The sequence below is a fragment of the Lithobates pipiens genome, unplaced genomic scaffold, assembly GCF_037356315.1.
Source record: "Lithobates pipiens isolate NorthernLeopardFrog02 unplaced genomic scaffold, aLitPip1_a1.2 Scaffold_22, whole genome shotgun sequence".
Taxonomy (NCBI): domain Eukaryota; kingdom Metazoa; phylum Chordata; class Amphibia; order Anura; family Ranidae; genus Lithobates; species Lithobates pipiens.
The window spans coordinates 224,763,790-224,791,015 of NW_027507784.1; the positions used below are offsets into that span (position 1 = coordinate 224,763,790).

At 45.4% G+C, this 27,226-nt stretch overlaps 1 protein-coding gene across 13 annotated transcripts in view; it reads right to left on the reverse strand.

Moving 5' to 3' along the window:
- Positions 1–27,226, reverse strand: part of CLEC16A (C-type lectin domain containing 16A) — a 1,523,862-nt gene that overhangs the window by 367,790 nt on the left and 1,128,846 nt on the right. For all 13 annotated transcript variants that reach the window (XM_077448876.1, XM_077448874.1, XM_077448875.1 and 10 more), the window contains one exon: positions 19,352–19,556. In XM_077448876.1, coding sequence (XP_077305002.1) covers positions 19,352–19,556 — 205 coding nt within the window. The remainder of the gene's footprint in view (positions 1–19,351; positions 19,557–27,226) is intronic.

Genomic DNA, 27,226 nt, shown 5'->3' on the forward strand with positions numbered 1-27,226 from the left:
GAGACTTCTTTTTCTCTGGATCCTTGGGAACATTTTCCCTTAGAAAAAACAAGGAGACAGAAACTCTCGAAACTCTAGTGGTAGCCTAGAGAAAAACTGCCACCCATCTGTCTTCACATTTTTCCTGCCAGATCTTGAAAACTGTAGTAGCCTTCCCCCCACCCGAGCAAGCGGGGCACCCCTTCATGTGGAGGCTTTAGCATTTTGCTTTGTGGGCTTTCTGCCCCAAGATCTCTTCTGACCCTGGTGCTGCCCTTGGGGACTTCCCCTTGAACCTGATGGTTGAGGCCGTCAAGACTGCCTAGAGGCTGATGCCCCTGGCACAGGAGAGGCAGCATGATTAAAGGAGAAATATTTGACCATCTTACTGGTAAAAGAGCTTTTCCCATTAGAGATCCTTTGGATGTACTTGTCCAGATTGTCTCTATATAGCCGTTCACCATAGGGGAAATTGGCTAAGAGCTTTTTACACGGTGCTTCGGCTGACCAATTATTCAGCCACAGAACTCTGTGAGAATGCACTAGTCCAAGCTTAAACCATGAGGCTTAAATTATAAAGTCTTTCATAGCATCTACTGTGAAACATTGTGGGTCTGATACACCAGCCCATTGTTGGGCCTGCTGATCAGGCAGAATTTTAAGTATCTCCACAAACTGTTCCTTAATGGACTGAGATACACCAATTGCAGCAAGAACCAGCTGTGCTACTGAACTTGCTAAAGACATATTGTTTTTAGAAAGAAGTTCCAACTTTTTATCTGTTGGATCTTTTAACATCAGTGCATTATCCACCAGACATGTGGGATTCTTGCTCACTGAGGCGATTGCAGCATCAATTGCTGGAACCCCCCATTTTCTTTCATAGAAATCCTCTTCCATAGGATAAAGTGTGGAGAATTTCTTGGGAAGATAAAAAGTTTATCCGGATGTTCCCATTCAGAATACATAAGCTTTTTTTAGCCATGCATGAATAGGAAAAAACATCCCCAGATGGGGGAGGTACTACTGAACCCAATTAGAGGTGGGTTCCTCAAGAGCCTGCGCTGCAGGCAACAAAAAGGTTGAGTAAGGGAGTACACAAGCAACCTGTCTTGCGATTCTACTCCTTCCATATTAGGATCCCCAGAAGAGGATAAATAAGTATCTTCCAAATATTTGGGAAGATCTACCTGATCCCCAGCCTCCTGCACCTCAAAAAGAGGGTCCTGAGCACTGGATGGCAATCTGTTATGTTTAGCCCCACTATGGAGAGTCATCGTAGAATCAATCTTCTTTCCAAATTACAAATGGTAGAAGAAAAAACCTCTTGTATGATATATAGAGGGACTGAGCAGGGCCCTCTGATTCCCCTTGTCTTGAATTGTATTGTACTGTCTAACCCAATGTTGTAAAGCGCTGCGTAAACTGTCGGCGCTATATAAATCATGTATAATAATAATAATAATAATTATGCAACAACAGTTAACCCTGACGGCCTCAATCTGACTAGCCACATTCCTCTCAGAGGAGGAGGACATTCTTTTGGAAATGGATTTAGTTAGTGAAAACCATTGACCCATTTAGAACCCTTAGAGGAGTCCCTGGCCCCATTACCACTCATAGCCTGAAGCATAAAGCAGAGGCACTACCAGCAAAAGAATGTACAATGCTAGGCTATTGTCCAGTGCTGTAAGCTGCTATTAATCCTAGCCTGGTAAAGTATAATGTGTAAAAGGGAAATGCCTGTGTCACTAACCTGAATAAGCCACCCCCCTGCTCTGTCCCTCTACAGCCAGCAGCAGCTACACATACACAGCATTTTAACACTTCCTCAGCTTGTGGGCGGCGTCTGATGCCATTAGCCACGCCCCCTTTCCTTTCAAAGGAAAGTGTTTTCTCGTGCGATCGGCGGCTCGGGCATCCTGTAAAAACAGAAAACATGGCGGGGGGGGGGGGCAAATCCTCCGCTGAGCGGCCACGTGTTCTGTCTTTTTTTTTCAAAAAAAGGAAACTTCTTTTGGTATATCAGTCCCCCAATGGGGAAAAGGACCAATATTGGGGGCGCAGGGGGAGAACCAGACTCCCCTTTCTTACCAGAGGATCTGTTGCGGCCTGGAGGAGAGGATAAATTAAAGGCTTCTGTGCTGTTTCCAGAATCAGGCGGTGAGTGCCCAATACAGCCCCCAGTGGTGACACATAGGCATGACATTATACATAGGAGGAGAAATTCCTGAGAAAATATCCCTTACCCTTTCCTCGCAGCAGGGTTATCTGAGATGAAACCCAATCTTCACCCTTCACGGTGGGCTCCGAGACCTTTAGGAAACCTTCAGGAACAGGGGAACCTCAGGTTACCCACAATCCTGGACCTGTGACAGCACCCTGCCAGTAAAATCTTAATGGCCTTACTACCAAAAAGTACTGGATCCCAGGGTCCATCTCTCTAAAGAGAAGCGTTCCCAAGGAAAATCTCGTTTCTTCGGACACGAGGCCCGGGTACCATCCATTTAGCCCATGAAAGGACATCAGAACGGATCTGGTCAGCATGGCTAGCCCCAGCAGAGAATCTTCCAGTGGAGCTCAGCACAGCACATCTTTACTCGTGACCAACACCTTAGACACTGGTGAAAAAACTGAGGACTCTCAGTAGTGGGAGAGGTTATATAGGGAGTACACTTCTTGCCTTAGGGCGTGCCAGTGTCTATCACCTATCAGTGGCCCTATAACACACATAGTAAGTACTATGACGCTGTGTCCCCGATGTAAGAAAATTACTCACATTAAGCATACTGTACTTATCAGTCTTTAGACTATTTTGGAAGTTGAATTTTATGTAGGTTGCTTTTTTGGTGTTAAACTGAATTGGGTGTAGCAGCTATTGGCAAAACACTACCAGTGTTTACTATTTGCATTGTCTGCCAGGAGGTTTCCACTATTGTTTGTTGTGTATTTACTGTCCATAACGTAATCTCCATTTCTATAGTTCAGCATGTCTCCTCTCTCTTTTGTTACTAAATCCTTGAATTGGAAAGATGGAGGGAGTAACCTGCCCAAACAGTAATAATAAAACGGGGTGAAACACCGGATAGGTTATGTTTCAGAGGTTTATGGCATTTTAGTTTTACTAGATCAAAGTGGCAATATCAGTGACCATTTACCAATGTACACATAAGAATGTTGTATTGTTTGCTTTCTTTGTAGGTTGAGGATAGAGTAATACATTTTGTCTAAGTTATCTTTTTCAGGTTCAGTGAGTTCTTAACCACCTTCAGACCGGACCATTTTGCTGGTAAATGACCAGAGGTCTTTTTACACTTTGGCACTGCGCTGCTTTAACTGGTAATTGCGCGGTCATGCAATGTTGTACCCAAACAAAATTTGCGTCCTTTTCTTCCCACAAATAGAGCTTTCTTTTGATGGTATTTGATTGCCTCTGCGATTTTTATTTTTTGCGATATAAACGTAAAAAGACCGCAAATTTTGAAAAAAAATGATATTTTCTACTTTTTGTTATTAGAAAAATCCAATAAACTCAATTTTAGTCATACATTTAGGCCAAAATGTATTCAGCCACATGTCTTTGGTAAAAAAAAGTCAATAATTGTATATTTATTGGTTTGCGCAAAAGTTGTCACATCTACAAACTAAGGTACGTTTTCTGGAATTTACGCAGCTTTTAGTTTACGACTGCCTATCTCATTTCTTGAGGTGCTAAAATGGCAGGGCAGTACAAAACCCCCCCAAATGACCCCATTTTGGAAAGTAGACACCCTGAGGAAATTGATAAGTGGCATGTTGAGTCCATTGAATATTTTATTTTTTTGCCTCAAGCGATTGAATAATGACAAAAAATTTTTTTTTTTTTTTTTTTTACACAAAGTTGTCACTAAATGATATATTGTTCACACATGCTATGGGCATATGTGAAATGACACCCCAAAATAAATTCTGCTGCTTCTCCTGAGTATGGGGATACCACATATGTGGGACTTTTTGGGAGCCTAGCCGCGTACGGGGCCCCGAAAACCAAGCACCGCCTTCAGGCTTTCTAAGGGCGTACATTTTTGATTTCACGCCTCACTACCTATTACAGTTTTGAAGGCCATAAAATGCCAAGATGGCACAAAACCCCCACAAATGACCCCATTTTAGAAAGTAGACACCCCAAGCTATTTGCTGAGAGGCATTTTGAGTCCATGGAATATTTTATATTTTGCCACAAGTTGCGGGAAAATTACAAACTTTAATTTTTTATTTTTTTTTTTTCACAAAGTTGTCACTAAATGATATATTGCTCACACATGCTATGGGCATATGTGAAATGACACCCCAAAATAAATTCTGCTGCTTCTCCTGAGTACGGGAATACCACATATGTGGGACTTTTTGGGAGCCTAGCCGCGTACGGGGCCCCGAAAGCCAAGAACCGCCTTCAGGTTTTCTAAGGGCGTAAATATTTGACTTCACTCCTCACTACCTATTACAGTTTTGAAGGCCATAAAATGCCAAGATGGCACAAAACCCCCACAAATGACCCAATTTTAGAAAGTAGACACCCCAAGCTATTTGCTGAGAGGCATGTTGAGTCCATGGAATATTTTATATTTTGCCACAAGTTGCGGGAAAATTACAAACTTTTTTATTTTTTTTCACAAAGTTGTCACTAAATGATATATTGCTCACGCATGCCATGGGCATATGTGAAATGACACCCCAAAATAAATTCTGCTGCTTCTCCTGAGTACGGGGATACCACATATGTGGGACTTTTTGGGAGCCTAGCCACGTACGGGGCCCCGAAAACCAAGCACCGCCTTCATTCTTTCTAAGGGCGTTACAGTTTTGAAGGCCATAAAATGCCAAGATGGCACAAACCCCCCCCCCCAAATGACCCCATTTTGGAAAGTAGACACCCCTAAATTTAGGGGTACACTAGTGAGACTAGGTAATAAATGGCGGGTGCCCTGAAACTATAAAAAAAATAACTAACCAATCAGCGTCACCTGTAACAGTTATATGGTGATCACTGGTGAAAGGGTTAACTAGGGGGCAATCAGGGGGCTTTATGCGGTAGTATATGGGGGTCCCTGGCGCTATAAAAAGCTGCGGCGAACCTAAATACCTACCTGCCTAACTAGCGTCACCTGTGACACTAATACAGCGATCAGAAAAACGATCGCTTATTAGGCTGGGTTCACACTGGAGCGATGCGGGAACGCCACGAATGCGCGGCGGGTTCCCGCATCACATGCCTCCCGGCGGCAGTTCACACTGCCCTATGCGAACTGCTGGGAGTGTCAGTGAAATGTTAATGACACCCCCAGATCAGTTCGCATATCGCAGTGCGATCTGCAAACTCGGATCGCATGGTGTGAACACCCATGCGATCCGATTCTGCTGCGGACCAAAAAAAGGGTCCCGTGCGAGTTTGCGGCGGGTGCGACACGAATTCAGCCATACTATCTGTATGGCTGAACTCGAATCGCACAGAGATCGGATGTGATTTGCACTGCAGTGCGGTGCGAATCACATCCGTTCTCATAAACCGCTGCAATGTGAACCCAGCCTTAGTGACACTGGCAACGGGGGGTGATCACGGGGTTAAACCTTTATTGGGGGGGTTAGGGGGGTACCTTAGAACTAAAGGGGGCTAAAACTAACTGCCCTAACAGTTATTACAGTCACAAATGACACCCGCCGGGTGATCAGGGGGTTAAACCTTTATTAGGTAATAAATGGCGGGTGCCCTGAAACTATAAAAAAATAACTAACCAACCAGCGTCACCTGTAACAGTTATATGGTGATCACTGGTGAAAGGGTTAACTAGGGGGCAATCAGGGGGCTTTATGCGGTAGTATATTGGGGTCCCTGGCGCTATAAAAAGCTGCGGCGAACCTAAATACCTACCTGCCTAACTAGCGTCACCTGTGACACTAATACAGCGATCAGAAAAATGATCGCTTATTAGGCTGGGTTCACACTGGAGCGATGCGGAAACGCCACGAATCCGCGGCGGGTTCCCGCATCGCATGCCTCCCGGCGGCAGTTCACACTGCCCTATGCGAACTGCTGGGAGTGTCAGTGAAATGTTACTGACACCCCCAGATCAGTTCGCATATCGCAGTGCGATCTGCAAACTCGGATCGCATGGTGTGAACACCCATGCGATCCGATTCTGCTGCGGGCCAAAAAAAGGGTCCCGTGCGAATTTGCGGCGGGTGTGGCGAATGGCTGAACTCAAATCGCACAGAGATCGGATGTGATTTGCACTGCAGTGCGGTGCGAATCACATTCGTTCTCATAAACCGCTGCAATGTGAACCCTGCCTTATGTGACACTGGCGACGGGGGGTGATCACGGGGTTAAACCTTTATTGGGGGGGTTAGGGGGGCACATTAGAACTAAAGGGGGCTAACCCTAACTGCCCTAACAGTTATTACAGTCACAAATGACACCAATGCAAAAAAAAAAAAAAAAAAAAAAAAGCAATTGGTGTCACTGTGACTGGGGGGGGCAGGGGTAATTGGGGGGTGATCGGGGGGTAAAGGGGGGGTGTGAGTGTTCCTGGCATGTTCTACTGTGTAGTGTAGTGCTTGTGCAACTCACCGATGTTCTCTCCTCGGTGCCGGAACGAAAACTACCGACACGGAGGAGAGAATACATCACTTCCTCTCCTGTGTTTACATTACAGGAGAGGAAGTGATGTCACCGGACAATTTCATTCGCCGGGAGCGATCGCGAGGGGGTGGCCATGAATGAATGGCCGTCCCCTCGTCCGGGATCACTCCCGAACGAATACCGACCGCCGCAGGCACCGGGCGGGGGCCCGATCGGGCCCCCGACCCGCGGGAGGCAAGGGACGTACATGTAAGCCCTTATGCCTGCCCGTGCCATTCTGCCGACGTACATCGGCGTGCGGCGGTCGGCAAGTGGTTAAAAGTGTATGTACATATAAAGCAGGTGTATGTAGATAGCTGCACACATGCACACACCTAAAAGAAGGTAAAGTATAATAGGCTAGGTACTCCTGTTTCATTGTTTTTTTTTTTTGCACCATTCTAAACCCTGTATTTCTTCCTCCTGTTTGTAATGAGGAAGAAAAGGGGGGAGATAATGGTGAGAATGACAATTTTCAAACTAACAATACTAAACTCTCTAATTCTAACTGTTTCTTTGATGGAACTTGTGTTAACATCCATCAGTTCAGTGAAGGAGGCTCCCATTCCAGACGCCAAGAACCTTTTTGTCGATGGTTCCAGGTATTACAGCCCAGATGGGGACTGGATCATTGTAAAGAGAGATCAGAGGATGGGACTAGAACCAAGAAACTTTGGGCCATACCAAGTTCAGCTGACAACACCAACCTCCCTAAAGCTTGAGGGATGAGACAACTGGATCCATGCTAGCCACTGCAAGAACCTGCTCAACCACATCAAAGAATTAGGAGTATTTTTTTCATTTATGTTCTTAGCCTTGCTAAAATGCAGTAAACTAACGATGAACAACATCCCAACTTACTGTTTACAATGCACCCTCAACTGACTAAGACAGCGAAGAAGACTAATTTGTTGGGTCTGCTCTAAATCTACACCAAGCCTTAGTACCCCAGTGATGGCAGCGGTACATGCTATATAGGATGTTCCAATTGGCATGAGGAGATTTGAAAAACTAGCAAAGACCACAAGACGACACCTGTCTATAGATATAAATGATACATTCCTAGAGGGTAAAATCAATTATAGTTTTTACATTAGCTCTGGTTTTTGCCCCTCCCTCACAAAACCAGTATGGGTATCCGGAACAACTAGGTAGCCCACAAGTGTGCTTCAACTTTAGTTTTGATAACTGTGGGAACCACCACCTGTAAGGAAGGTATAACGGTTAATCTTACCAATAAAACCCCCCGGCCTTTTTAACAACACCAATAGACCAGATTACATCTGTTGGAAGGAAGGGTGTGATGTTCAGACTTAGGGAACAATCCCCCAGTCTATCCTGTTACTACTCAATGCACCTGACTGTCAGAGTGATTCCCCCTGTGCGACTCTGACTGGCCTCTACTACTTCTTATGCGGTTCTACAGCTTATAAAGCAATCCCCTATAATGCAAGAGGTTCAAGCGTCCTGGTGAAACTCGTCCCAGCATCTTATGTCACGCCCGATCATGAGGATCTGATGGCATGAGAGAAGCTAAGAAAGGCAGGAAGAGCTAGAAGGGAATTGTTCACCGACTTTGGCCAGTTCTGGGCATGGTTTCTTGCTTGGACAGGGTGGAGGATTGAATTTAGGAAACGATTGAACAATTTATCATCCATTGTGGATGGGATGTTCAATGAAACCGTTGATGCTGTAAGAGAGATGTCACAGGAACAACAGATGAAGACCTTTCTATTACAGGAAAAGATGGCTCTTGATTATATGTTGGCATCCGAGGGGGGTTTCAAGGCAAAGCCAGAGCTATAGCTAGTGAAGGTTGGTATCCTTATAAGGGTTTGGGAAACTTTGGGGATTTTTTATTTTCCATTGGATCATGGTTGAGTAGCCATGTTGTTTGTGTTTCTATTCCTTCTATATGCTGTGTTAAGGTGCTCCTGTTGCCTGATCAGTTGAGTCAACAGAGCCCAAACAGATGACCACATCTTCCTCTCTGAGATGAGATGCCCTGAAGCCCAATCCACGTACAAGATGCAGAGGATCCCAGACCGACCGGTCTTCATGTTCTCCCTTTAAGTCATCACTCCTGAAGAACAGAGTCTACAAGTCAAGCCGTGTTTTTCTTTTTATGGACTCATATGGACTGTAAAGACTGATTCATTTCAAGGTGTAAGAACAAGATTCATCAAGGGACACATGGAAGCATATGACAAAAGAGGAGGACAGTTGTAGAAATTGTATTAAGATGTATTCAATATGTATTGTCACAGTGTCTCCATGCGTTAGTTCTACTTGCGGTTCACTCATAAGAGCAAACCGGAGTGAACACCTCTCTGTGGATGTGGAGAGGTGTTCATTTTACGAGGATATGTCCGCGCACGATGGCCCCTGCGTTATGCGCAGATTTCTTCATTTGGTGGGGATGTTTGCTCTGCAAAGACATTATTGATTTGAGCCCCTATCTGCGTTGGTGTGTACGCTTTAGATGACACATCTTTCCATGTATCTGATCACCAAGTGGAAGGACCATAGTGTGTCCCTGCAGAAAGCCTCGCGTCCATAGGAACGGTAGTATAATCTGACTATGCATTGTTCCCTGAACAATGCAAAATAAGGATTTGCACCAATGGTAGAAGCGAGAATGTGTGCGTGAGCTTGGTCAGAACAACAATCTCACTACACATGGGTGTCTTTGTTAACTGTAAAGCACAGTTTTCAAGTACAAACGGTAGGAAATTGTGCACACTAGTCTGCACGGGTATGACTAGACACTCCCCTAGTCATTGTTCTTTTTGAATGTACACATTTGTTTTCATTGGTTGAGTTTTGTATAACACCTACTGTTTGAAGGAATAAATGGGCTTGATTGGCTGAACTGAATAGTCGCCAAACTCCTTTTGTTACCCCTGTTCAAAGTCCTGTAAATAAATGGAGCTACCATTGATACCCAGGACTGTCTGCTGAGCGTCCAAAGTGATAACAGCTACTGTGTCTGTTTTACTTGGCAATCCCAATTGCATTATCCAAAAGAGCCGAAAAGTGCACTTAATAGCACAAGCATATTTGATTGCGCATAGTGTACATTTCTACAATAGAACTGCTGAAGTGAATTGGTTCAGAGTCCCTTGGAAGAACCGCATGTCAGCCATCTTCTGTTTAAATAATTCGGCTTTGCGTCAGGACATGCGTGTGGTCACGGCAGACCTGTGAAGCTGCGTGTGAGAATTCACATGCGCCAATTGCTATGGTGCATGCCCGGGTCCACGTGCGCAGGACATTTTGTGTGCAAAGCTACGTGCGCCATGGCCGTCAGCACAACTGCAAACCCGCATTTGTGCTATGGCGAACCAACATGCGCAAAGGCGAATCCAGCGTAGACAGCCAACACAACAAGAAAAGGTACCAACAAAACACCAGCAGCTACACCAATTTCCTAGCACAGATTGTTACAAAAAACATGGGGCACCTCACAATAAGTAATAAGGGGGTTTCACTTAGCCATCCAGGTGCAGGGCAACCTTAGAAACTATAAGCAAAAGGGAAAACACCGCGCTACTATAATACAACTAGCAGCTAACACTCAAACAAAGTTACAAAGAATGTGAAACAAAAAAGTGTAGCGCTAAGCAAGTGAGTAGAAACACACTGAATACAATAAGCAAATGTGAACCACCTGTGTTAAACCACAGAGGGGCCACACACCTGCTGTAAAATTAGTGAAAACAACACTATATGTCCTCTATTATCCTTAGAGGAATAAACATACAACTTATATATAAACAAAATACAATAACGCGATATAAATCGAAAAGAATAAAAGTTAAGTAAAATTCAATATATCAGTCTGTGCAAAAATCTTCATATATTATTAAGGCAAAGTCAGCCAATTTTCTCTTGAAAACCTTGAGTTGGGGTGGCAGAAAAATCAACGACAGAAATCTGCTCGTCTGTGGTGATATCTGAAGGCACCGCACTTAATAAAAATAAGGTGGACACCCTTACCAGAAATGTTGGATCCACCTGCCGTTCAACAGTGGGTCTACCAGGCGTATTGTCCCACAGGGACTGTGCTCCAATTCCTCATGGAATAGGTCCCAGCATCCGATCCTCCCAAAGACGTCCTCAGTCACAGGTGGAGGTGGGTGGCCCAAGCTGTTGCCAACTGATGTTTCCCACAATGGAATGCAGTAGTATTTCCAGGGCCAGGTATGTCCAGGCTCTAATTTCGGATGGGAACTCAAGCGGAATAAAAAAGCCAAAAAAATAAAAAAAAGAGAAGGGGGCTCCGGATAGTGTAGGTCAAAATAAACCAGATTGGTTTTATTAAAATTATAAGAGTTTGAACAAGTATAAAAAGTGATCACAAAAGACAAAAAATCAAATAAAAAAGCAATGTAGGGTGCAAGTAATGCTGACCGACGCGTTTCGACACAAGCAGTCATCGACAGGGGCATACTGTTTTTTTTTATTTGATTTTTTGTCTAAGGATAATAGAGCACATATAGTGTTGTTTTCACAAATTTTACACCAGGTGTGTGGCCCCTCTGTGGTTTAACACAGGTGGTTCACATTTGCTTATTGTATTCAGTGTGTTTCTACTCACTTGCTTAGCGCTACACTTTTTTGTTTCACAACCTTAGAAACTAGAAGCCCAATCTTCACCCATCACAGCGGGTTCCATCACTTGGAGACCTTCAAGGACTGGGTACCCTTCTCATATTTTAGGGTCCACTCCCTTGGACCTGTACAGCACCTGCAGGAATGCCTTAGCTCTGTAGTGTCCTGGATTCCACTACAGAGGTCACATTACAGAGCATATCAAAATGTTCACACTCCTGTGCTAATTACAGAGCATATCAAAATGATCACTCTTCTGTGCTGTGTGGTAAATCCCAATGTGTTATCAGGCTCTTATCTAGAAATGTTAGTATATTTTATTTATAGCATAAAACACAGAGGGCACATGTGCCTAGCACATTATTCTCTATGTTTTTATTTAATAAAATAGAGGTGAATATACACTCATAAACCAGTACTTGTGTCATAGCATAATCATAAAATCATCCACTTAAATCCATATGCGAAAATCCACAGCAGGCAAAACCTTGCAAAGCTCGGGTACCATCTATTTAACCACTTGCTTACTGGGCACTTAAACCCCCCTCAGTCCCAGACCAATTTTCAGCTTTCAGCGCTGATGCACTTTGAGTGACAATTGCGCGGTCATACAACACTGTACCCAAATGAAATTTTTATCATTTTTTTCCTACAAATAGAGCTTTCTTTTGGTGGTATTTAGTTACAGCTCGGAGTTTTATTTTTTGCTAAACAAACAAAAAAAGATGCAAAAAAAAAATCATGTTTTAATAGTTTGTTATAAAATTTTGCAAACGGGTCATTTTTCTCCTTCATTGAAGTGCGCTGATTAGGCGGCACTGATAGGCTGCATTGGTGGGCACTGATGGGCTGCATTGGTGGGCACTGATGGGCTGCATTGGTGGGCACTGATAGGCTGCACTGGTGGGCACTGATAGGCATAGTTAAGGCGGCACTAATAGGCACAGATAAGGCGGCACCGATGGGCACAGATAAGGCGGCACTGATGGGCAAAGATTGGCACAGATAAGATGGCACGGATGGGTGGCACGGATAAGTGGCACGGATGGGTGGCACGGATGGGCACTGATAGGTACCACAGATAGATGGGACTGATGGGCACTGATAGGTGGCACTGATAGGTGGCTCTGATAGGTGGCACTGCTGGGCACTAATGGGCGGCACTGCTGGGCACTGATGGGCGGCACTGCTGGGCACTGATGGGCGGCACTGGGGTGCAGCACCTGAGGCAGATTTTGGGTGGCACTGCTGGGTGGCACTGTGGGTGGCACTGTGGGCACTGCTGGGTGGCACTGTGGGCACTGCTGGGTGGCACTGTGGGCACTATGGGCACTGCTGGGTGGCACTGACAGGGGGGCACTTACTTTATTCAGGATGGCACTGCGGGTGGCAGGTGGGCACTGGCAGGGGGCAGGTGTCCTTTTAAATTGCTGGCCGTGATCGGGACTGATGTCCCGAACACGGCCGCCGGCGATCGGCTTTTTTTTTTTCTCCTCGCGCTGTCAGCGCGAGGAGGAATACTAGCCGATTACCGGCTCCGTTTTATCACATGATCAGCTGTCATTGGCTGACAGCTGATCACGTGATAAGGGGTCGGGATCGACCCCTTACACGGATCGGTGATCAGGCGAGTCTCACGGACTCGCCGATCACAGAGCGCGCCGCGCGCGCCCCTCAGGGGGCGCGCAGGCCGCTCGTAACCGGGACTACGTCAATAGACGTAGTCCCGAAAATGTGGGTCCGCGCTATTGCCGTCATTTTGCAATAGCGCGGGTCCCAAGTGGTTAAGCATATAAGCTTTTCTCAAATGGATCCGATCGGTAATACCTATATTAAATTAAGAACCTGCTTTGGGACTCAAAACCTGGAGCTCAAGAGAGCTCAAACGTGCCCATCCACCTTGCAGACACTGGTAAAAAAAAAAAAAAAAAAAAAAAAAAAACTTTAGTACTTCCTGTATGGGAGGGGGGTCATACAGTGGTGGAATTCCCATCTAAGACCTTTGGTCTACCAGTGTCCATTCACCTAAAGATGGCATATAACCCAGTAAGTAAGGAATAATAGAATAACACTCTGTCCCGTGATGCATGAATGCATGATAAAGAAAAAACAATGCAAGTCCATCTAGTTCAACCAATAAAAGGGGGGGGGGGGGTTAAATCATACAATCCTATATTCCCTGTATCAACTGTACCAATCAGTCTGTATATGCAGTAAACATTTGTGTTATACTCACTGTGGAACCTAAGGGATTAATCCTCTGCATTGTGTAAATGCCTGTTTTCTCATGTCTTCTCTAATCCTCCCCCATATTTACTGTTCCCAATCCATGTTCTGATGGTGCACAGCCATGGGGGCACTGTGCACATGCTCAGTTTGGTGTGTGTTGCTAGACAGTTTTTGTTTTTTTGGGAGGGTGCACGTGATCAGCACAGGGCCAATCAGTATTGTTCAGACAGAGGGTCAGGGGTCATGCAGGCTCGTAGGACAATCAGAGGAAAATGAAAACTCCTCCTACAAGCTTTGGCCGGACATTGATAGAAGTCACACGACTGCTATATACTGCTGAGGAGAAAAGGTATTTACCAGTTTATATGTTTACATTTACAAAAATAACTGCATTTCCATGTTCTGTGTACTGTGGGAGACCAGATATAGTGAATGCAGGATTCTGGGTTTAGTAACACTTTAATGCTTGATATGTTAAATATCTATTTACTCCACACAACTACATAGGTTTATTGCATTTGTATGTACTAAAGTCAACTTTAGTGTACTTCTTACCAAGTTGCTTGCTAAGGGGGACTCAACAGAAGGGAGGGGCCAGGAAAACAGAAGAGGGACCCAACAAGAGGAAAATCTGGGCTGCTCTGTGCAAAACCACTGCACAGAGCAGGTAAGTATGACATGTTTGTAATTTTTAAAGAAAAAAAAAGTGTTACTTATCGGTAACATCCTTTTCCAGAAGTCTTTCAGGACAGCCATCGGAGAGAGACCCTGGCTCCTCCCCTCTTAGGAAACACTGCCTTCAATTTCACAATTTAAGTCTCATCCTCCCGCCATCCCCTCAGTTCTTCCAGAGTATCTCCAGCCAACTGGGGAGACACAAGAACACGTCAAACAAACAAACTTTTTATCTTACCTGATGGTCTCATGCGATGAGTTTCGGTGCTGTCCTGAAAGACTCCTGGAAAAGGATGTTACCGGTAAGTAACTCAGTTTTTTCCCTCCGTCTTTCAGGACAGCAACCGTAGAGAGGATAAGCGGATCTAGCACCTTACCTTAGGGTGGGACTAGCGCCTGTAGCACCTTACGACCAAAGGTTTGTCCTTGGCTGACAGAAGATCCAATCTGTAGTGCTTCATGAACGTAGAAAAACTGGACCACGTTGCAGCTCTACAAATCTGTTCTGGAGAAGCACCAGCCCACCCTGCCTGAGAAGTCACCATTGACCTGGTTGAGTGTGCCCTGATCCCAACTGGGGGTTCTAGCCCCCCTATCACGTAAGCCTGCCCAATGGCCAACCTTAACCATCTGGCTATTGTGCATCTAGAGGCTCTGGAACCCTTCCTGGCCCCTGAAAATAACACAAAAAGTGAATCAGACTTTCTGAACTGACTTGTACAATCTAAATAATGAAGGACATATCTTCTAAATGTCCAATCTATGAAAAATGTGTTCCTGTTATCTCACATGATTTGAACAGAAAGTAGGCAGCACAATCTCCTGGTCTCTATGAAAACTAGAGGCTACCTTTGTTAAAAAGGCCAGACCTGTTTTAAAAATCAAACGGTCCGGAAAAAACCTGAAAAAAAGGTGCCCTAACAGAAAGGGCTTTGAGTTCACTCACTCTCCTTGCCGTAGTGATTGCCACCAAAAACACAGTTTTGAGAGTGATCAATCTTAATATGCAAGATTCCAATGGCTCAAAAGGTTCCCCCATGAGAACCTGTAAAACTAATGAAAGATCCCACACTGGGAAGGAGGAATTTCTGACAGGTCTCTGCCTACTTAAGGCTCTAAAAAATCTCACTATCCATGGGTCTGTTGCTAGATGTTTTTCCAGAAACACGCTCAAAGCGGATACCTGACCTTTCAAGGTACCAAGGGCTAGGACTTCATCCGCCCCCAAAACGGCTACAGAGCTGCACACATCAAAGGAGCTCTACGAGCACCAGCTATTGAACCGCTTCCATACCTTCAAGTAGATAGACTGCGTTTCCTTTTTCCTGCAACTTAGGAGAGTGGCTACTAAGCGATCCAAGAACCCTTTGCCCCTCAGCAATTCCTCCTCAGTAGCCAAGCTGTTCCATCGCTCCACCTGAGGACAGCAGATTGGACCTTGAGAAAGAAGATCCTCCTGGACTGGGAGCATCCAGGGGGGTTCCACAGACAGACCCTTCAGAATGGAGAACCACAGCCTCCTGGGCCAGTGTGGCTTGATTAGAATGAGAGTAGTGTTCTCCGCCTGAAACTTCCTTAACACTGCGGGAATCAGAATGGGAGGGGGGAAAGCATAGCACTTGGAGAAACTCCAGCTCTGTGCTAGTGCGTCCACTCCTAACGCCCCGTCCCCCCTGTTCATGGAAAAGAAGAGGACCACTTTCGCGTTTTCCCTTGAGGCAAAAAGGTCCACCGAAGGAACCCCCCACCTTTGGGTGACCATTTCGAAAACCTCTTACTTCAAAACCCAGTTGCCTTCTCTCAGCGTTCTCCTGCTGAGGAAATCTGCTACCTGTTTTTGCTCCCCCGTTCAAATGCATCGCTGAAAGGGATAGGACATTTGGCTCGGCCCACCTGAGGATGGCTCCTGCTAGGGCCCATAAGGTTGCGCTCCTGGTGCCCCCTGCCTGTTAACGTAAGCCACCACCGAGGAATTGTCTGACCAGACTCGCACATGCTGTCCCTGATGTTCCCTCTGAAAGGCCCCTAGTGCCAGATCTACTGCTCTCAGCTCCCTCCAATTCAAGGATCTCTTTGACTCCCTCTTCTCCCAGGTACCTTGTACCAACCGGGAGTCTAGGTGCGCTCCTCAGCCTGAGCCTCTCGCATCGGTTGTAACAACCCTGGACACCAGTAAAACCCACTCCAGACCTTGTGACAGATTTGCCCCCTTTTTCCACCACCAATGGGACCTCTTGACCTGAGTTGGAACTGAAACCAGAGTGTCCAAAGACCCCTGGCTGTGGTCCCACACCCTCAAGATGAATAGTTGCAGAGGACGGAAATGTAATCATGCCCACTGAACTGTTGGGAGAGTGGATGTCAGTAAGCCCAAGGCCGACATGACCTTTCTCATTGAGACCTGACGGCTGCCCTGGAGAAACAACAATGCTTTGTCTACCTTTTGGATTTTGTGGAGTCCAACACATAGCCCAGGAAGGTGAGTTTTTGGGATGGAACTAAAATGGTCTAAAAGCCACCCCAGGCTCTCTAAAATGTCTTTTGCTACCTGAAGATCCAGAGTCAACTGCACCGGAGAAGGGGCAAACAGGAGAAGATCGTCAAGATATGCGATCACTGAGATTCCCCTGAGTCGCATGGAACGCCAGTACTTCTACCATAACTTTGGTGAAGATACGGGGGGAGGCGGATAGCCCAAAGGGAAGTGCTTTGAACTGGAGATGTAGCACCCCTACCGAGGTTTTTACTGCCAATCTGAGAAAACACTGGTGGTTCTCTGCAATGGGAATATGCAAATATGCATCTTTTAAATCTATTGATGCCATGAAACAGTTCGGTGGAAGAACTGCCTTCACTGAATAAACTTAATCCATCCGAAACCTCCTGTAGGCGACAGCAACGAAGGAGAAGACCCCCGGAATGGTCTAATAAAGCAGTATGAATAGCTCCCAAGAGCTCCTCCACTTCAAGGGAAAGAGTGTACCATGAGGTTCTTTTGGATTCCCCCTCCAACCCCTCTCCATCTGATTCCCCCTGGGAATCTAAAGCAGCACTGTCAACCTCTTCCTCAACTTCTTCTCTGGAACTCCCTGCATTCTCCCCACTAGCGGGGGGAACATCCGTTGGGCTAGGTGGTACACTCTGATGCGCTGGTGGAGGAGTGCTCTGGGGCAGAGACCACTGGAAACTAGAAAAAAAGTCTTGAAGGACTGGAAAGTGCTAGAGAGTTCCTTCACAGGTGCCGTGAGGTCTGCACCCTGCTCTGCTGCCTTCTACCTTACTAACCCCTCAATACACTCCCTACAGAGTGCTTTGGCCCAGGAATCCCCCATAGAGGCTCTACATAAAGAACATCTCTTCTTAGAACCATGGGGAGACCTGCTTGTGGCTTTCTGAAACACACAGAAATAAAAGAGAGGGCAGCACAGTTATAGAACACCAGCGCTGCTTAGAGGACCACCGGGAGTGCCCCTCTCAGGACTAACCACCACCAGGGTCCCAGATACACTCCCCTTCCCCCGACCACAAAGGGGAAAAAGCAACAGTGGAGCTACTGGTCAACAAGGGAACACCTCCCCAGGGTTCCCCTTACCTTTGAGTGGCTGGTGCTGTTGTCCCCAGGAGCTGCTTTTGAAGCCTCTGCTTCGGACATTCACCTGCTGAGGAAGCGTGGTACAAACGTGCCTCCGACAGCTGTCTGTAAAGCTTAGAGAACGCTCGGTCCCCCTTCACAGGCCGCGTCCGGAACCAGAAGACGCGGATCCAGCGAAGATGTCCACCCCCACGGGAAATTACGTCGCCAGTTATCAGGTCCGGCCTCCAACTCCATGCCGACTGCACAACACAGGGGGACCTAGGACATCCTGCTGCAGTGCCCCACTGGGCGAACGAACGGGTGGACCTCCCCAAGCTTCTTGCTTCCCCAAGCAAAGCTTGGAGTGCGCGGAAGCAGTCAGTATGAACGTTCAGCTCCCTAGCCGACCAGACTGCCGAGTGGAGCCAGATAGACGATCAGACTGCCGAGCAGAGCCAGGGAGACCACTGTCTTCTCCACTCTAGGTAACATAGCCTCAGCCTCCCCGACTGTTTAGCTAAGGTTCCTTAGCGGTGTCTCCCCACTGGAGGAAACACCATAACTGAGGGGACAGCAGGAGGATGAGACTTAAATTGTGAAATTTAAGGCGGTGTTTCCTAAGAGGGGAGGAGCCAGGGTCTCTCTCTACGGTGGCTGTCCTGAAAGACAGACTAGGGAAAAACTTTAAGGCCTATAATGTGAACTGTAACATGAGTTAATGGTAGAAATGCAAAAATAGCTCTGGTAATGAAAGGGTTAAGTAGAGAACTAATGTCATATTATAAACTTTCCTTTTTTAACATCTGCATTGTAAGAACAATACAAAGGAGATATTTTTGACAATCCACAATATAAACTTAATTGAAAAATCTCCCTTCATGTCGTGCTTTCCCTACATGATTTGCAGCTTCTCCTTTGTTCACTCCTCTGGTTTATGGTTGGTCTCTAAGTACTATATATCTCATGGTACCTTGCTGCCTTGCAGCTGTCATAGTTCTGGGGGCACTGATGAAGCACACCCCAGAACTATACAACAATGCATATGCGGCATCTGGGTGTTATGATGCACCTAGCCTGCTGCCATGTATAGTGGTGGTAAACAAGTTAAAGAGGAAGAATGTAGCACATTGCAAACACATGGCTTTTGTTTATCAATGCAAACTAGACGTTCATCATCTGCTGTCATAAAAGGCTTATGTCAAAAACAAAAGACATATAATAGTAATGACATAGCTTTTGTTTAAAAACAAGGAACATCATGCTGATGGGGTGTGACATGACTTTGTTTATACAAACTAATTGCACACATCCATTGGGTCTTTTTAAAAGTGGTGTGCTTGCTGCAAACATGAAAGAACAAATTGGAAACAACAAATGCAAAATGGCCAAATGCAAAACCGGTCCATTTGCTGTGAAATCAAGTATGCTAAAACTCCCTACTCATCCCCAATTCTAAACTATTTACATACTATGCAGTGTTTATATATAACGTCTGTGTAGTTAAGTAAGGAAACAACAAAGAAAATAAAGTATTAAGTTGAGTAGGACATGATCATCAGTTTTTCAATAACAATGCTTTTTATGTATGAGAAGATCAGTAAATTTTGCATGCAATAACTAACCAGATATCCTTTGCATTTTCATCCGGCGAGCTTGAATGCGACCTTTAGCTAGTCTCTGTTTAGCTATAATACACCGGATGTGGTCAGAAAAGATAAATGTAGCTTGAAGAATAGAGAATGGCTTGGAATGGGGAGTCGCTGCTGGTTTGTGGATAGTAATATTTAGGGCTCGGCTGTCATCTTCTACACCAGTAACCTGCATATCCTAAAAAGGGCAAAATTACGTCAGCAAAAATAGTAAATAATTTTGCAAAAACATATCATTCACTAAGGGCGGTATAAATGTTTAGAAAATGGGAATCTTTACTTACCTGTAGAGTCTTCCATCTAGACTCTAGAATCTTGAAGTACAGTTCTGGACACAGCATTGCTGTCATAGAGATCAAGTGATTGGACACTGACAAAGAACTTTGCTAAGGCAGCCCCTAGTGCGTGCTCAAATAACCCCACTCATTCTATGTGTCCAACTTTTCGGCAAGCATTACGGAACAGAGATAAGGAGTTTACAGTTACGCCAAAATTCCCTGTATCTTAACCAGAAGACTTCCCATTTCTGTCCTGTGTACATCAATATCCCCTCCCATGGGTGTCTCATTGTTTACCGTCTGTTACTCTACTTTGGGTCTGTCGGTGAGGTTGCTTAAAATTTAAATACTCCTAATAGATTTCTTTGTTCTTTATTTTTGTTTAATCATGTATTTTTGAATTGATTTACTTGTCTACCCATATTTCTCTTTAGATGTCTATAGGTTGACTCCTCTTGAGGAAGCGGCGTCAGCCGCAAAACTAGTCAAGGCCACGTCTACCCCCAGCTCATTTTGGGGGATACTACCCAGAATTTTATGTCTTCATTTTGTAAAATACTGTATTGTAGTTTGTATTGTGAATTTTTGGTTAAATTGTTTTTGTACATTTTCTAATAAATGTTATTCCTTTTTTAAGAATTTTTGTATCATTATGTAATCTAATAGACCACCTTAGTGTGATTTGGGGTCAATGGTGTTTGGAGTAGTCCCTATTGTACCTACTCACCCTTCTTCATCTCTAATTGAATTTTCAGGATGATGGTACCTATTTTCTCAGTATACCCTTAGTTTTGAGGCTAACCTGTTCTTGAATATCCCCTCCCAGTCTAAGTCTTGGAAAATTTTCCCTGTTAATGTGGTTGTAACCCCACTTGGTAATTTTCAGGTAATCCCCCGTCTTCCATAATGCTATGTGCTCTATTTCCTAACGCCGCTCGGCACTTACATGACTGCCCACCATTCTCCCTCTCGATCTGACAGATACAATGGGAGGGGCTGAGAATCCCCCGCTGACATCAGTCGGGAGGAGAAGAGGAGGAGAGCGGTGGGCGGTCACATGAGAGCTGCTCTGAAATAAAGTATAGAACAGCATTTTTTAAATAAAGCACATACACAGGGCACATAACATTATGGAAGACCGGGTATTGTCAGTAAATTACACAGTTAGCAGAAGGGGAGGGGAGGGTGGGCACTGACAAAGCTCACAGGCAAGGAGGGAGAAGAGAGGAGAGCTGTGGATGACGGAGGCACATAAACTGACCACGGAGTAAGGGCTCAGCAGCCATGATAAAACGTGGTCAGTTTACAGGGGAGAAGGCTGAACCAGGTAAGATCAGCCAGGTATTTTATATGATACAAGGGCCAAATTACACAGCACAAGCACTGTGCTGTTATTCATAGGAACAGGATCCTTAGGGTAACAAATGCTTTAAGTTAAATACTGTATCTTTTACTGCTAACATTAAATGAAATCGTGTAATGTCACTTACCCAGATGTTCTTTTCTATGAACATTAGTAATAAGCTTTGCATAGTTCGAGATTACCAGGTCCAGAAGAGCACCACTTCTAGTTGGGGCCTCTATGAACAGTACCATAAAATTGTCTTGTAAGAGGTTAATATATTTTTGTCTTTTAACTGTATTTGTATGAGGAGGATTCAGATTTTGTGGGAATTTGAGACTTGGTTCAACAGCTCTCATGATTGGATGGCAACCATTCAAGGGTAGTCCTTACATTGCAAAGACAGGGAGTGTAAAAAGGGGGCGGGGGTATGTCTGTATATCAAGAATGACGTACAAGTGAATGTGAGGGACAACATCACTAATGGAGCAAGGGAGAAGGTGGAATCCTTATGGGCAGAGCTTCAAAGGGAAGAAACCAAGGGGAAAGTACCAGTAATACTGGGAGTATGCTACAGGCCTCCTAACCAGGGAAGGGGGGTAGACCTCTTATCAGTTTGGAATGGCAGCAAGGATGAGAAGTGTCATTATAATGGGGGATTTTAATTATCTAGACATATATTGGATGGAAGGAACCGCACGTTCCTCTAAGGCTTGCCACTTCCTAAATGTTTTGCAGGACAATTTCATTGGTCAAGTAGCCAATAGCTTTGATGTAGGAATTTGATCTGAGCATGCGTGGCACTTGGTCCGATCAAAATTCGCTACACATGATCAGAGTATGTCTGATCGAACCAGTTGGTCGGGAAATATTTCCAACATGTTGGAAAATTGGGTCGGACGGATATTCGGACGGAATCAGTCCGATGCATACCACACACAGTCGAATTATCCAACAACACGGTCCGATAGGACACATTCCGGCAGATTCTCCGACCATGAGTACAAGGGCTAAGAGGTCATCATCAGCATTCCAACTTTACAAAGAATGCAATAAGAAATGTAAGGGTGCAATCAGGGCAGCTAAGATAGAACACGAAAGGCACATAGCGGAGGAGAGTAAAAAAGAACCCAAATAATAATAATAAACACCGTATTTATTGGCGTATAACACGCACTTTTATTCCCTTAAAATCAGGGGAAAATCGTGGGTGCGTGTTACACACCGATCCCTGCTGTCTCTGAGGGAAGAGGAGTGAGCACTGCTGAATAACATAGAGCTGCAATCTCCTGTGTACCCGGCGCTCCGTCACTCACAGCCACGCCTCCTGGCCCTGCACTGGGCCACTGTTCTTTCTATCATATGAGCAGCGCCAGGAGGCGTGGCTGTGACTGATGGAGCCCCGGGTACACAGAAGATTGCGGTTCTGTGTAATTCAGCGGCACTCGTTCCTCCTCTTCCCTCGGAGACAGCAGGGATAATCCAACACTGGCGAAGCTGCAATGATGGGAAAAGTGAGGCTGCACATGGGCACTGAACAGGCTGCATTGTCGGTCAATTTATAGGCTGCAGATGGGTACTGAACAGGCTGCATTGTTGATCAATTTAATGGCTGCAGCTGGGCACTGAGCAGGGTGCATTGGTGGGCAATTTAGAGGCTAAAGATGGGCACTGAGCAGTGTGCATTGATGAGCTGTGACCCTAATTTTGCTTCAAAGTTCTTTATTTAAAATGTACGTTTTTTTCCTTAAACTTCCCTCCTAAAATTGGGGTGCGTGTTATATGCCTGTGCGTATTATACACCAATACATATATAAATAATGAGATGGAGGTCAGAACATATTGGCCCCATAAAGAATGATGAAGAGAATCTGGTTACAAAAGACAGATAGCAAAGGTTTAAAATGTATTATTCTCCTCAGTCTTCACGAGGGAAACGGGGGGGGGGGGTTCAGTAACCAAGACTGCATGGTTTATCCTCATGACATGTTATAGGGACACCCTCATGGCTAACAGAAGATAAAATTAGAAATAAACTTGAAAAAGTGGCGCAAATAAGTCACCAAGACCAGATGGCTTGCCCCTGAGGATCCTTAAGGAACTCAGTCAAGTGATTGCCAGGCCATTGTTCCTAATTTTTAGGAGCGGTCTACTGAAAGGTACCAGCTGTTAGGGGAAAAGCCAATGTTACACCAATATTCAAAAAGGGGCCAAGATATATCCCGGGGAACGACAGATCAGTTAGCCTAACATCAATAGTTTGCAAGCTCTTGGAAAGGATAAGGGACTATATACAATATTTTGGTAATAAAATTTTTATCATTAGCAGTAATCAGCATGGATTCATGAACAATCATTCTTGCCAAACCAATCTTTTAACCTTCTATGAGGAGGTGAGCTGCCATCTAGATAAAGGAAGGGCAGCAGACATGGTGTATCTGGATTTTGCAAAGGCATTCGATACAGTTCCTCATAAACCTTTGCTGTACAAACTAAGGTCTGTTGGCATGGACCATAGGGTGTGTACATGGATTGAAAACTGGCTATGGGGACAAATCCAGAAGGTGGTGATAAATGGGGAGTCCCCTGAATGGTCCTATTTAAATTTTTCATAAACGATCTGGAGGATGGGATAAACAGCTCAATCTCAGTGTTTGCGGACAATACTAAGTTAAGCAGGGCAATAACTTCTGCGTAGGACGTGAAAACCTTGCAAGAAGATTTGAACAACTACAATGAGGTTTAATGTCAAAAAATGTAAAATAATGCATTTGGGTGCCAATAATATGAATCCAATCTACTCACTAGGGAGAGAACCTCTGGGGGAATCTAGGATGGAAAAGGATCTGGGGATCCTAGTAGATGACATGCTCAGCAATGGCATGCAATGCCAAGTTGCTGCAAGCAAAGCCAACATAATATTGGCATGCATTAAAAAGGGGATTCATTCCAGAGATACAACAGTAATTCTCCCACTATATAAGACTTTGGTCTTGTCGCACCTGGAGTATTCCGTCTAGTTCTGGACACCAGTCCTCAGGAGGGATGTGCTGGAACTGGAGAGGGTCCAGAGAAGTGCAACAAAGCTAATAAAGGGACTGGAGGATCTCAGTTATTAGGAAAGACTGCAAGTATTGAACTTATTATCTCTGGAGAAGAGACGCTTGAAAGGGGTATGATTTCACTGTACAAATACCGTACTGGTGACCAAGCAATAGTAATACAACTTTTCCACGCAAGTGAATTTAAAGACACACGCTCATTCACTAAAATTAGAAGAGAAGCAGTTTAACCTTAAACTGCATAGGGGGTGTACAGGACGCAGTGGATGGATCCTGGAAGGACACTATATTTCCCCTGTTTGGACTGTGGTCCCTTTAAGGGAACAAAAAGGGTTAACTCACCTGTCAGAGGAAGTGGGTTTAAAACAAGACAGGAAATTGGAGGAGTGTAGAGGAGACTGGATGGTGGTTTTGTGCAGAGCGATAAAAGTGAACGGTAATGTCCTGCCTGGCAGGGGAAGTTACCTGCGACAAAATCCAAGGACTGTTTAACTGTAAAAGCAGTTCTGGACTCTACAAGTCAGTGAGACTGAAATCTCTCTTTTTTTTGCTGCTGTGAATCTATTTAAGTTTAATAAACCTTTTGACTGAAAAGCCTGGGTCCTGCGATCTAGCTGGTTCCCCAAACTGGTGCAGGATGTGGGGCTGTTTTGGCATTTGGACTTAAACTGACATTTAACATGCCAGTACATTGGATTTATGCCCTGGGTTAAAGCTGCACCAACCCTGAAAGCTGAATCAAAGGAGGAGCTAATTAAACAGCTGTCCCTGGCTAATATGCAAGTGTAGACTCGCCATGAGGAAGCTAATCGGTGCTTAGCAACCCAGCTGGAGATACTCGCCTGTTGGTGGCCCAGTCGGCAACCCAGCAAGGGGTTATGCAGGCTCAGGTGACTGCCTTAAAAGAAGCAGTGCAGCAGCTTTCTCAGGGCTGTGAGCAAGCAGCTGTTGCCCCTGGCAACCAGGTGATCATGAGGGCAAGCCATTTTCTGCAGACGTTGTCCCTGAGTGATGATGTAGAAGCATTTCTTGCTACACTTGAGAGGGCGGCAGAGAGAAAAGGGTTGCTTCAGGACCCATGGGCAGGCCTAACTGCTCCTTTCCTCACTGGAGATCCTCAAAAAGCCTACTCTGAGTGCCATCAGATGACGCTAAAGATTATCAAAAACTAAAGGCAGAAATACTGGCTTGTCTGGGGATGACCATGGCCGTTCGACTGCACCAATGACAGTATCATCCAGATCTCAAATGCATGACCTGGTGCAACTGATTAAAAAAAATGGCTGCAGCCCGAAGTGTGGTCTGGCCCCCAAATCGTGGAACGGGTCGTGTTGGACCGATACCCAAGTTCACTGCCAGATGACCTTCAACGGTGGGTCAGCCATGGAGACCCCAAAACAGTGAACCTACTTGTCGAGATGGTGAAACACTATACAATGGGGGAGAATCTGCTTGGCCCTACCAAGCGCCATAGGTCCAGTCTGACAGGGCCTGTTCGATTGACTGCCGCCCTTTGAAAGGACGTCCCACGGAACCCTGGAAAGAACACCCCGGAATACCAAGAGTCACTCCCGGGTTCCTCCTCAGCATTCTGTTCCTGTTTGGAGAGGAGGGAATGTACAATGTTGGCAATGTCATTCCTGGGGCCATATAGAGACACACTGCCCATTGCAAAAGGAGCCCATGGAATGTGGGGTTCTTTGGAGGGGGTATTTTTATGCCCATAAAGTATGCAACCCACATCTCGACCTTGGTGAGTGTGAAGTCCAAGTGAACCACCTCCCTGCCCGGGCTTTGTTGGACTCCGGAAGCATGGTAACTCTGGTTCATCCTAGAGTAATTGGGAAGATCGGTCAGGTAAGCAAAACTTTATGGGTTTTGTGCATTCACGGGTACAATACTGAGAGTACCCTCTCATCTCGGTGTCCATCTCCACGGCATGTGGCACTGGTACTCAAGAGGTGGGGGTAGTAAAGAACTTGGTACATGATATTATCATAGGACGAGACTGCTCATTATTTGCAAAACTGTGGGGACAAGAAGAACTACCTGAATGGTCCAGAGACTGGGGAGAAACTAGTCCCTCTGTTCCTACTGTTGATGAGAATAACCCTGAAATGCCAAATGTTCTTAATGTGGATCCAGTTGATGAAAATGCTAATAATTTTGTCAATGTTGATTAAAGTAGTGCTGATATTGTTAAGGATGTCAAGATGTGTGGTTCACAGACCTACCTGAAACCTGGGGGGGGGGGGGGGAATGACCTTCCCCACTTCAGGTAATGCTGGGGGAAGAGGATGAGGAAGTGGCCTATACCTCTGCCATGCTGGATTTGGGCATTCCCCAGGGAGTATTTGGTGAGGCCCAGATGCAGGACCCCACTTTGGCCTGTGCACGGGAACAAGTTGTAGTAGTAAATAGGGTTCCCCAAGAGCCAGGTGCGAATGAGCGGTGGCCACATTTCGCAATAGGTAATGAATTGCTTTATTGGGTTACCAAAGTAAGAGAAAATGTGGTAGAACAATTATTGGTACCCCAACAATATAGACGCAGGGTCCTGGACCTAGCCCATGACAATGTTTTAGGGGGGCATCTGGGAGTTTTAAAGACAGCGGCACAGATCACCGACTGGTTTTACTGGCCAGGTATGAAAGCAGAGGTAAGGCGATACTGTACCTCTTGTCCCACCTGTCAGTTGACTGATCTGGTGACCCACTTCCGGAGCCCTTTGGTCCCTCTGCCCATAACTGAGGTCCCATTCGAGAGGATAGCCATGTATATAGTGGGTCCCTTGGTAAAGTCGGCTTGAGGTCACTCCTACATACTGGTGATCCTCGACTATGCCACCCGATATCCTAAGGCGATACCCCTGCGGCATACCTCCTCTAAGGCTATTGTCCAGGAATTATTCCAGTTGTTTACACGGACTGGTTTTCCCAAGGAAATACTCATGGACCAGGGCCCCTCGATTATGTTAAGGGTTATGGATGATGTATGCAAGCTGTTCTGGATTAAACAGCTGCGTACATCAGTCTACCATCCCCAAACAGATGGGTTGGTAGAACGTTTTAATAAGACCCTTAAATCTATGCTCAAGAGAGTGGTACAAAGGGATGGGAAAGACTGGGACTGCCTGTTACCAGCTCTCCTGTGTGCTATCCAGGAA